A 12,253-nucleotide genomic window follows, 5' to 3' on the forward strand; every position below is an offset into this window, starting at 1 on the left:
GGAGAGAGAGACAGATGGCCTTACCTCTCAGCTCCGGCGTCCACAGCTGCGAGTGGAGGTAACTGGGAGGAGGGGTGGTGGGGGCTCCCCTGTACATTATGTCCCGGAGAAGGGTGACTGACAGGATGAGGGGGCGGCACGGCCCCAGCAGCTGTTCCGCTTCGGCTTGAATGATTGCTGGAGAAAAGGGGAGCTGAAACGAAGGGAGAACAAGCATGAGGCTGCGCCCCCAAAGAAGCCCGCGTTTCTTTTTTTTTTTAAATACCGAAGGCTGACAGCAAGCATATTTTAGGGGCTTGTTTGTTTTTTCTCTGGGTGGTTTGCAGGGAGCGGCTCTCCCCTTCTTGGGTATATACACAGCTTTTGTTTTCACGGTGGAACAGGTTCCTTGGAGCGCACGTGCGGCTCGCTCCAGGCGGCCGTGCCTCGCCGGTTCCCTGTCTGGACACTGTGTAATTAGTCTGTCTTGTACCGTTTGCATCCGTGCAGAGGTCTCCCTGTTAGAGCCTTTCAGTCACGGGGGATGAGAGTCATCAGGTGACAGAATATTGGGCCAGCTGACCAAGGAGAGCACAACACAGGCCTTCTTGCTCCTCTCGCTGTGGCAGGGAGCCATGCGGGTCAGGCCGGGAGTCCCTCTCTGTCACTGCTAACCCAGAGTAATCAGGACCGGGTTTCCCCATCCCCCACACAAATGTAGGATCCTACACCCTTTCAACTTAAGAGTCTAACTGACCCCAGGCATCTCCCAGATGGTGTGATGAATATTCTCGGTCTTCATCAAAAAGGGGTCCCCTCCAAACACGAGAAGGGGGCCTCAAATGCAGCCCTGGGACCTCCCCCCACTGTTGCTTGTTATGACACAGGGAGTGAGTGAGAGCCCCATTCGTAGGGGCAGCCTAGCCTTTGAGAATTGTACACGACCCCAAACATGAACGTGTGCCCATTCAGATCAGCTAATTGGTGCGATGTCACAGAGGAAACTAGGGCTTGTCACTTCCAGAGTCTTATCAGAGAGGCTCTCTCAGGGTCTGGGACCTGCTCAGCGGACATCTCATTATGCGGCAATCATACCAGCATCATTATGCCGACTCTCTTCAACTTCCTTCCCTGTACAAAGCTATGCTGAGCTTTATACCCATTTCTGCTCTCTTTGAACTTACGCTACCAATATCAAAGAATAAAGGGATTAAAAAAAAAACAACCAAAAGAAATCAGGTTCAGGGTTAAGAAAGAGAAGCCACGTTATCAAACAGATTTGAGGGTTTAAAAGTTCAAGGAGTTGTATTTTTAGACCAGTACCATTTTCCCGACCTCTCCAGGATAGGATTAATACCCCAGATGACCCAGCCCCCAAAAGCATAATCCAATGGAACAAGAGTTCAAGTATTTAAAGGAACATGTGAAGAGGCAGCATTACCATCTTCCCGCTCAAAAAGCTACTGACAGGGGTGTGATCTGATTTGAAGGGTTTATTTCTGGTAAATCAGCATCCTGCCAGGTTAACTCTTGTCCTCAGAAGCCTGTATCCACCACAGCCCTCCAAGTCCTAAAAAGGTAGTGGGGCCGGAAAATGCTTACCAGCTCACAAAGGCGATGCTGAGCTTCTGTCTTGTGCGTCAGCCTCCATAAAAGTTGCACATTTGCAAACTCGCTAGAGTCACCTTATGAATCACTACCCTCATTTATGCTCAGCTAGCTCAGGGAACCACAATTCTGCTTGTATTCCAAATAATAATTTTACCCAGGGGAGCAGGCTGTTTGGATTGACTGCGGCAGTAGTTTTCAATACTGGTGTTTGTCAGCATGGAGCTTGGTGTTTTATACACTATTCCAAAATCTAATGGAATAATAAGAGGTCACAGAGACACTGTGAAAACACAGCTAACTTTTTTTTTTTTTTCTGCCTTAGTGTAGAAATGTGAGCTCTCCTATTTATTTTGTTGTAGTTGCTGAATGCACCCATTACTTATTTTTCCCCGGAGGTATTTCTATATATATTTTTGTGTGTTTATCACAAGGGAACCCTTGCCCCTGGTGTTTATGACCCAATGGGCAACAGGAAAACTTGGGTGTACACTCTATGCTCTACTCGATGGTTCAACAGAAAGTGTGGTGCCTCTCAGAGGTGTATATTACCTACATTTGCTACATTTGGCATTTGCCGCAATGAAACAGGCTAGGAAATTTATATTGTTTGTAACATGTTACTCACTCAAAGTTAGGCCTGGTTTACGGGCTCTCCTTCATGCCATTTAACATACAGGAACAATCATCCATCAATAATCTATCCATCGATCCATCCATCCATCCTTCAACCATTATATTTTGAATTCAAAATTTATTGAATGCTTATTATGTGCTAGTCACTCTACTGTATGAGTCCCTGCCCTTGTAATTTAGTGAGAACAAACCTCCATACATTAGTTTTACCAAAATACTTAGACTTACTAGAGTAGAGCATTGAGCGTAGTACAGTTGCGGGGAGGTGCTGCCAAGCTGTGCCTGGTGCAGCTGGTTGCCATAGCAATGGCCAGCAGAAACAGGTAGTGGGGAGGATATGAGGTGAGTCCCACATGGTTTCTGATATGGGGCTGAAGGCTCAGGAACGTGCCCCCAGCTGTGCTGGACGCAGTCAAGTGCTGACTGACCAACAGTCAAACACATCCACAGCCCTTCCCTCTTCTGCTACAGCTGGTGATGGGCACAGAAACAGGCATGGTCCCCTGATGGGGCCCCATGACAGTAAGAGAGGAAGGGCTTTAGGATTCAGTTTAAAGCCTGGGTTTGGAAAGTATATGGAACAGTTTCTTACACAGGGTGTGGGAAATCACATCTCTGCAAATGAGACCCATGGTTTGCCCCTGTTTTCTAACAAATGGGATGAGGAGTATAGGCAAATATTTCTTCTGGTGAGATTACAACTTAGAAGAAGCTTGTAAGTCAGTGTCTACACAAAGCACTTTGCATGCAAAGTCCGAGCCATGACTGTTCTTTGTAGATGTTGCCTGTGACCGAGATAATGGTCAGAAATTTGGAGGAAGTAACAACAGACACAAGCATGGCTTTCCAACATTGATCCAATCCTCACATTCCATACCCTTCCAACAGAATGAACAACTCTCTGGAGTCACACAGCTGTGGCTTCAATAGGATTATCTTTGGCCTCTAGTAAAGACCCACATTTCTCAGGCACTAGAAAGGCACTAAGGCACAGGAAATGCCTCGCCCACTTATGTACACTTCACACATATTTCTGACCATACCATAGTCATACATCCAGGATTCAATCTTAATTCCTATAGTTTAGGAGTATTATTTCCTTCATTCATCCTTCCAAACACAACTTTTTAGCACCTACCTCGCATCAGGCAGGTGCTGAGCTCTACTGACTGCTGTAATCTGAATACCTGCTGACTTCACACAGACCTGCCCACCACAACACAACGCCTCCGGACAAACGTTCCGGCTCTGCCGAGTGATTTTTAACCTCAGGAAGAAAACCTCCATGTTAAAGTAAAATTGTAATGTCACTTGCAAAAGGAAGAATTCCCTTCCAACATACTCAAAGATGATTTTCCAAACTCAACCAATGGGGCACACAATGTAGCCTATCGATCAAAGCATAAGGAAGAGAACCGATCCCCCCAGAGTACCCGGCAATATTAACAAAACTGTGTGATCAAATCAACCAGCACACACAGGCTGCCCACAGGGGCGGCTTCATTGTCTGTGTCAACTCAGGGGTCACTACTGCTTCCAAGGCTGGGAGAGAGCTTTTAAGTGAACTTCCAGACTTGGCTGACGACTGGCAGCTGGAACAACTGATTAGGCACGGTAGAGGAACATATTGGAAATTCTTATTGCTTTTGTGATTAAGAGATGGTGGACTCCCCAAGGAAATAAAAGCCCTGGCCTTGAGATGAATACGTGAGCCCTGCATTCAGCAGAGGACCAGGAACCTGCCTCCCTGCTGCTTTGGGCTTTCTCTTTCTTTGGGGCCTGGCTTACTGCAGTCCCACACCCCGTCTCCAGTAGAGGGAGGTGGAGGTGACTTAGTTGGGCTCTATAATTTTAACAAAGCAGCATCTGTTGATCTATGTGCTTCTCAGATGCCATCTCACTGGCTGCTGGACTAGGACATTCTAGGCTGGTGCCTTTAACTGGCTCAGATTAATTCAGATTAACAAGCAGCTTTCACTCTGTCCAGATGAAAACTATTAATCTATATTTCTAATGGGTAAGGACAGGGCACCCCTAGGGTTATGTCAGGCGCAGTGTGATGTAGGCGCAGTGTGAACAGAGAGAGACAAAGAGGGTTAGTGGCATCCCCAAATAACGACTACTTGTCCCAGGCCCATCACCAGAGCAGGGGAAAGCCACCAGAGGCATTGCTTGGTGGCTGTGTTTTCATCATTTTAGAAGGCAAGGATGAAGACCTGCCTTGTCAGACTAAGGGGTATTAAAAACAGCCAATATGCACCCCTGTTCAAAACTATGAGAACAGACAGAACCCTGCTTCTCAAACCCTAATGTGCAAACAAATCAACCAGGTAAAACATAGATTCTAATTTCCAGGTCTTGCAAGCAGAGGGTGCTGAGATTCTGAACTTCTAACACACTACCAAAGTCCCTGGTGATGCTGAGGCCTCTGGTCTGGAAACTGTACTTTGAGTAGTAGATGCTGGACCCTATCTCAGCTGCATTTCATCTTCTTGCTGTCCCACACCTCGGAATTAATAACTAAGATTTATTGAGTACTTATTTATGTGCTAAATACTTCATAAACATTTTCCCAGCTGACTGATGAGGAACTTGAGGCCCAATCTGCTTCCTGGTTAAGTTACCTGGCCTGGGTCACATGATGGTTAAATAGTGGAACTGGAATGTCAAACCAGGAAGCCTGATTTCAGGTCACATGACCCTGACCACCAGCCTGTTTTGCCTCTCAAATACAAAATGAGTTCAAGTAAAGGCGTAAGACTGTTGATACTGTATGGGAAGCCCTGAACACTCTTGTTTGCAAAGGCCTCTGGGAGTCAACAGGCACTCCTCCCCCACCGCGCACAATGCACACGAGTGGCTACAACCACCAAACTGCAGGTTAGAATGCAAAAAGGATATTCCCATTTCAGTTTCTGTCCATCCTAAAAGCAACTCAGCATTGATGAGAGAAATTTTACAGCCCTGAAAATTAATTCAGGCAAGAAATTAACTGAATTATTTGGTTTGGAAAACAAACAGCTGGTAGAAAATGTGTTTTTTTTTTTTTTTTTCCAAATAAAGATTTCAGATGCTTGTCAGAGATATATTGATCCACTGGTGGGAAAAGAAGGCAGGCAGGGAGGGGTTAGTCACAAGCAATCAGTTATACACACCCTTTACCACATGCAATCACCTTGTTCTGGGCCAAAAGGCCACCACCTGTCAGCAATGCTCCAAGAGGAGGTTTACTGTGTAGATTTGCAGCCTCTGAGCTGCTTCGTAAATCTGCATCTGGAGCCACTCTGGTTGCCGAGCAGCTATGGCGTTGCTCCCTCTTGTCAGGCTTGTTCTTGTAGGAAAGGGGGAACCAATCTTATCCATGGCCTGTGATTTCACTTGGGTACCGGAGTAATGGTGGGATCCTGACAAGTGACATTAATTGCGTGGTGGCTAGTACATGAGAAGAGGTATGAGCTCATCGTTCACCTCTTGAGCAGTATTTCCAGGGTCAAGGCACAGAGGGGTAAACTAATCAATGAAATCAGGGTAAACGGGCTTGCACAGAGATACTAAAAAGAATGAGAAGACCCATGTAAATGGTGAGCTCAGTCTTGTCTCTGTCTCTCTCACCAGAGGAGAATTTGCACCTGGGAAGGGTTCAGGGAACAGTTGAACTACGATGGAAATTTTGGCTCGGTTGGCCTCAGCAGAAACTGGCACTCTGTAGAGACAGTGTCAGGATGGTTATTCACAGAAAGGAGTACACACAAGGTGAGTCAGGTGGACCTGGATTTGAATTTTAGCCTTGGCAATCACTAGCAATGTGTCCTGGGCAAGTCACTTAACCTCAGTTTCAGTTTATTCATCTTAAAGAAGGTATTACCTCGCATGATTGTGAGGAAGATTATAGAATGTGTAGAAAACACTTAGCATAGTGCCTGAACGAACCCTGGTTCTGGTTAAGTGCTTCAATAAACCACTGTTGCTATTATTTGGCTATTTATATTATTGTAATTATTACCATTATTAATAGGATTAGGGAAAGACAAAGGCATGTGTTGCTCCAAAATGGTAAATTGCCAAAAAAGTATGGTTTCCGATCTAAACTACAGATGGGAGAATGCATATAAATATAAACTGTAAACTAGAGTTATTTTAAAATGCAGAGGAGTTTATACATTATACTCAATAAGCTTTTTATTGTTCAATTTTTTATATGAGCTGCTATAAAGTGTTCAGGGCCTGTGAAAGAATCCTCATCAGGCTAAAATGTACTTTATTTTGCACAAGTTATACACACCTTTGAGTTACAACCCATAATACATTTCAGTTTAAACGATAACAAGTCATTTTCATGCATGACTGCACTTCGTTAAGGAGCGAAAATGGGCTGTTACTAAAATGTCAATACAATTGTCCCTCTTGAAGCTTAGTTTATCTTGAAGTATTTTTACATTTTCGGCACTTCTTTTTGTTTGTTTCTCTAAGAGCATAAAGATCCAGCCTTGGTTGATTTTCAGAATTCAAGAAAGACTTCCTTTCAGGCATTTTGAAGAAAATGACTGAGATTGAAGGTGACAAGAGTTTTGGGTCCTAATAGTGCAAATTTAGGCCCCAATACCTGCAGTTCTTTGCATTTCACCTTTGAGCAATTTAATTGTGCTGTCCTTCAATGGAGGATGCTCTCCCGACCTAAATTCACAAACCAGAAAGAGTTTTCTAGCAAGGTACCCCCCTCCCACCCCATCAGGGTCACTTAGAAGACTGCATTTGACATTGAGTTTAATTGGAGAATGGAAGAGATGCCTCAGCTAATCTTTGTCTTGTTGCCTATGAGTAGAAAGGGTTAGTTTTTCCTTTTCTTTCCTCCTAATGTTTGGGCATTTTGCCCCTCCCCCTCCCTCCCTACCGGGAAGGGCATCGTTCCACATTCCACCTGTATTAGGAAAAAGTAGCTTCTTAAGTGTCTGCACAGTCATCTCTCTAATCTTTCCCTGCTCCTTGCGGCATGAATAATTTTAATATTGCCAATCCCTAAAAATCTATTCTTTCTGCTTGTCTTTTTTTTTTTTCTCCCCACGTTGCAGTGTGGAGTATCATTATCCAGCAGCCCTGATAAGAGGATAATGAAACAATCCCTTCTCAACTGGATCGGGTGGCTGTCAGACTAAAATGACACCACCCGTACATCCTTGACATGCTACCCCAAGCTAATTGATGGCAAACAATGGCAACTGTCTCCCGTGCACGTAGACAAAGAAAACATACTCATGTCACCTGATGGGAGAGCTACCTGGCAACGGATAAACAAATGTGTTAGGGAGACATTCTATTAAGGTAAGCGAGGGCACCACTCTGAAGAACATGCCTATTAACTTTGAGCTTAAGAGTGCTGCTGTTCACTGGGGAACAGAAATAAATAAGCTAAAATGAGAATTTATTGATGTCTGGACAGTTACATGAATATTCAGGTTTTCTTACAAATAAATATTCTCCCATGAGCTCCAAACTTCTGTGTAGGCTACCCAATTACATTTCCACTTCACACAGCTTGGATTTATAGCCAGGGAAGAAGCTATTAGGGTTTGGAAGCGGATACATGCATACACGCCTTTCTGGAATACACTGCGATACGACTAGGAGATAATGGCTGATGTCATCCACATAAATGCCAATGGTTACCATCAAACATTCTGAAATACCAGGTGTAATTAACTTCAGGTTAGGAAGAGCTCCTGAAATATCTGCATTTCAGACAAAGACATTTTGTTACAAGTAGAATGGCATCATCTGGCAGCTTTCTCGACTTCTCTGGGAGCAACATTTCATGTAGCTCTCTTGGATCTTTCCAGACAACGCGTGGCATATCTAACCTCAAACCTCATTCTTTATCTCTCCTCCCTCCCAACCCACCCACTCACCCTCAAAGAGGTCACTGCACAGAGAGTCAGTAAAATAATGTGAACAAGCCAAAGATTCAGACTACCCTGCAGGAAATCCATCATTTCCTCCTGGTCTCTGTTATATCAAGCCCTGTTTGGGGCAGAGTGAGAAGGCAGAAAGAAGAAAGATGAAGCAGCCATGGCCAACTACTTCTGGAAGCTTCTACAGGAAGGCTCCCCATATCTCTTTCTTTGGAAATAAAGTCTGACATGGCCACAAAACACAGTTTTAGTAAAAGATACTGCATTCTCTAATTCCTCATTATTCATCCCCTAACTAGCTCCTACCTGTGTACCATGTAGACCACGAAAGATGCGTCCTCCCTTACAGAGCCTGCTGGGACAGTCCCACCCCTCTACCTTCACATGACTTCAGAAAACACTTCACAGTGAAGGCTCCTTGGAAACAGATTTTTAGCACAGACAGCCAATCCAATTTTTGATGCAGTATTATTCCAGCCAAAATCAAGGGCTGAACTATCAACTCTGTTTGAACTCTCTCAGGGGAATCTCTCCTTTTCCTAGATCCGTAAAATGGAGTAACAGCAGCCCTTTCGGGGGAATTATGGTACAGTGAGGAAGCAAAGTCTTCAATTATCACCAGCCTCTAGGCAAAACTGCCTAGGATGAAGTTGGCTTTGTTGTAACTCCAGGGAACCCCTTTTCCTCCTTTTTTCACACTCTGACCACACTCTTCCATTTTGCCGTCAGGCACTTAGTGGTACTCCCTAAGTTTACTCTCAAGACAGATGCTGATAAATCAATCAATGCTATCATGAATTTGTGCCCATAAAACAGCCTTTTTCAAGCAATTTTTATTTAAAGGCTCTTCTCTACCTGTGGAATGGAGGGATCGGTATTCAGTTATATTAATTTCAAACAACCTTGCTGCTGGTAGAAAATGTATTGTGAAGAAGCAAGCATCATCCCTGTTAGAATGTAACCAAATGGGTCCCTAGAGTTTTTCAATTTTTGGCTTTACTCCTGGGCATTAATTTATATGTCTATGAAAGACTTAGATTTTAGAAAGCATGATCCTTGATATCCAAGTGTTTGAGCTACTTCTGTTTTTAGGAAAAACAAACTTGAGGCAGAATAAAACCAGGACTCTCCCTGTGATCTCTCTGTAGCCTTTGGTTCACCATAACTAGAACCGAGCCCTTCCTGTCCTCTGGCAACCTCTTCCCAACGAGGAGCCACAATACTCAAAACTTACCCTCCCACGGTGGTCCATGCTGCCTCTGCAGATATCTTCTTGCAATCTGATGATTAAATCAGTAATGCTTCCATTTGAGGGCCACTACTTTTAGGGTTCTACAGAATGCTGCAAGGAAGACTAGGAGTGTTGGGCAGTACAAATGGTCCCGATCCTTTCAATGGCAACAGCTCTGCTTTTATCTGTTTTAAATATTGGGCCTTATAAAAATCTCTGAAAACCCATGGGCTAGAAGACTACTAAAGTATTTACCAAATATAAAATATCATGGGGATCGACAAAACCTGTATGTATTGCATGATCCTAAACTGTCTTATAAATATTCTCTTCTTTAATTCATTTTAATTAATCCACTTTACAGCTGCCTTGATGTCACTCAGTTATTTTGACAAATGTCACAGAAGTAAGTATAAAGTAGGGGTTGGCAAACCTTTCTTGTAAAGGGCCAGATAGTAAAGATTTTAGGCTGTGCAGGCAAGAGGCGATGTCTACATTCTTGAAACAAACGTTCTCACCTAAAGGCTAATAAATAACCTTTTCTACATTTTTACATTTTAAAATCTCAAAGCCACCTTAGTTCTCAGGCCCCACAAAAGCAAGAGGTACACCAGATTCGGGCTCTGGGCCATCATTTGCTGACCCTTGATGTAATACATTGTCTGTTGCAAGTTAACTACTAAGAACCCTCATGAAAAGACTAAGAAACCAGTTTTGAAATGTGGAAACTAAATTTGAGGTAAGGAAATAGTCAAGGACAGTTTTCTAGACACCTTGGAGTATATTTTGAGATAAACGGCATGGCCTGGGAGAGTCTGTTTGCAAAATGACACCGGGAGGGACCAAGGCAAAGCCAAAACAATGACTGAGTAAAAGTGCATTGGTCGAGGCCACCAGTCCAATTTCTTTTTTCCTCCACCTGCCTCACCTTCACAAATTCACTATTCATTACATTCATTTTTCAAGCAGGCACAGTGGTGCTCTGTATAACCAGTCTAAGCATAGAGTAGTTAATTTACAGACCTGAAAAATGGGTCTTAGAATATGGAGGTTCCAAGTCCTCACCTTGATTTGAATTCTTCATAGAAGACACTGTTTATCTCAGGATATCTATTACTGAACCCCAAGAGGTAGCACTCAGTATAAAAGGAATGGATCCTATTCCCTGTTGCAGACATCAACTTGGTTCACAAGTAATTCTTTAAGCTTTTAAGCAAAGAGGAAGGAAGAAAAGAAAGGCAAATGGATTGAGTATCTCCCAGTTGCCAGGGAGTGTACTGAACTCCTGTGCTATCTCATTTATTTCTCATACCAGTGCTATGGTATCAGTATTATTACCATTATTTTATGGAAAAGGAAAAGTAACTTCCCCAAACTGAACACCTAAGAAGTGGAGAGCCAGGATTGGAGTTTAAATCTAGCTCCATGTTCTTTCTCTGAGGCCCCCAAACCCCAGTCCGTGGCCTGTTAGGAACCAGGCTGCAGAGCTCTGCCACCCACCCCCAAAATCACCGTACATGGAAAAACTGTCTTCCATGAAACTTAGGAAACACGGCGGGGGAGGTGGGGTGCCCACAACAGCAGGAGGTGAGCGGCGAGCAAGCCAGAGAAGCTTCATCTGTATTTACAGCTGCTGTTCCCCATCGCTCCCATCACCGCCCGAGCTCCACAAACCCCTGCCCCCTCCACCCTGCTCCCGTCCATGGAAAAAACTGTCTTCCATGAAACCAGTCCCAGGTGCCAAAAAGGTTGGGAACCACTGTATTTCTACCATAGCACACACATTTCTAAGAAACAAAAACAATACAAAATAAAAAACACAAGTGGGTTTGAAAACCCAAACCCTACTAACCATCAAAACACAATTTTGACTTGGTGAGTTTGAGAGTATTACCACCCAAGTGATGGGTTTCTTATTCCAGGGTGTTTTTCCTGAGAGACCTACAGTAGATTTCTTTAATTAAAAAATGTCATGTGAACTACTGCCAAAATACTGGAATACAAAATGTAAAGAAATATATTTTAGTTTTCTTCATTTCTACTGAATGACGCTGATTAAATTCCCAATTTGTTTAGGTTTACATTTCTTCTCATTTCCCGAAAGAAAAAATAAATGAGGGTTGTGGGAATTTGTGGCACCTATTCCCTATCTGCTTCATAAAACTATAACATGTATTTTTCTAGTATTTGGATAAAAGCAACAATAATTAAAACTAATAGATGCTGAACACTTACTATGTTTTAAGAACTCTTTATGTCATTGAATCCAGCAATTGATCTCAGGAAGAAGAAAATCTTGAGTTAGAGGAAGAAGTATCAATAACATTTACACTTTTAATGTTACATTTGAGTGTAGATTGGCTACACAGATGATCAGAAGAATTGTAGAAAATAGGGTTAGTAATATAATTTAAGAAAAAAATACAATATACTGCCCATATTTACCTTTTGTATAGGCATAACCCCAAACTTCCTTAGTGCTTCAGAACCATGGATCCTAGATCATTACGGTCCTAATCACAAAGTTTTCTGGGGCAGTTGATGCCTTGCATTTTTAATGAAGTACATCCATTTCTCAGAAATGCTTGATAAGCATCCCTGTGAACCAGCTTGGGGAGCAAATTCCTATGCACATTGATGAGAATTTATCTCTTTTCTTTTGAACCCTAAAGAATTCACTTTCTGCAGCCACTCATTCCCAGAAGGTAGAAATAAGAACTTTCTCTACACCCTCAGGAAAAAGGTTCCAGTGCAGCGTATAAACCCTGGACATCTTAGGGTGCTGTTAGGTGTTAAGAGAAACTCTAGAGTAAAACTCAACTTTGAAATCCAGAGCCCACGGACAGTCAGAGCAGGAGCAGACTCGAGCAGCTAAATTCTCTAAGAGAGAATG

At 43.2% G+C, this 12,253-nt stretch overlaps 1 protein-coding gene across 1 annotated transcript in view; it reads right to left on the reverse strand.

Annotated features, from left to right (window-relative positions):
- The window catches only part of GLIS3 (GLIS family zinc finger 3), a 438,302-nt gene that overhangs the window by 48,395 nt on the left and 377,654 nt on the right, over nucleotides 1-12,253 (reverse strand). The window contains exon 8 of the mRNA XM_012737636.3: nucleotides 25-193. Coding sequence (XP_012593090.1) covers nucleotides 25-193 — 169 coding nt within the window. The remainder of the gene's footprint in view (nucleotides 1-24; nucleotides 194-12,253) is intronic.

This window comes from Microcebus murinus, chromosome 12, assembly GCF_040939455.1.
Source record: "Microcebus murinus isolate Inina chromosome 12, M.murinus_Inina_mat1.0, whole genome shotgun sequence".
Classification (NCBI taxonomy): Eukaryota; Metazoa; Chordata; class Mammalia; order Primates; family Cheirogaleidae; genus Microcebus; species Microcebus murinus.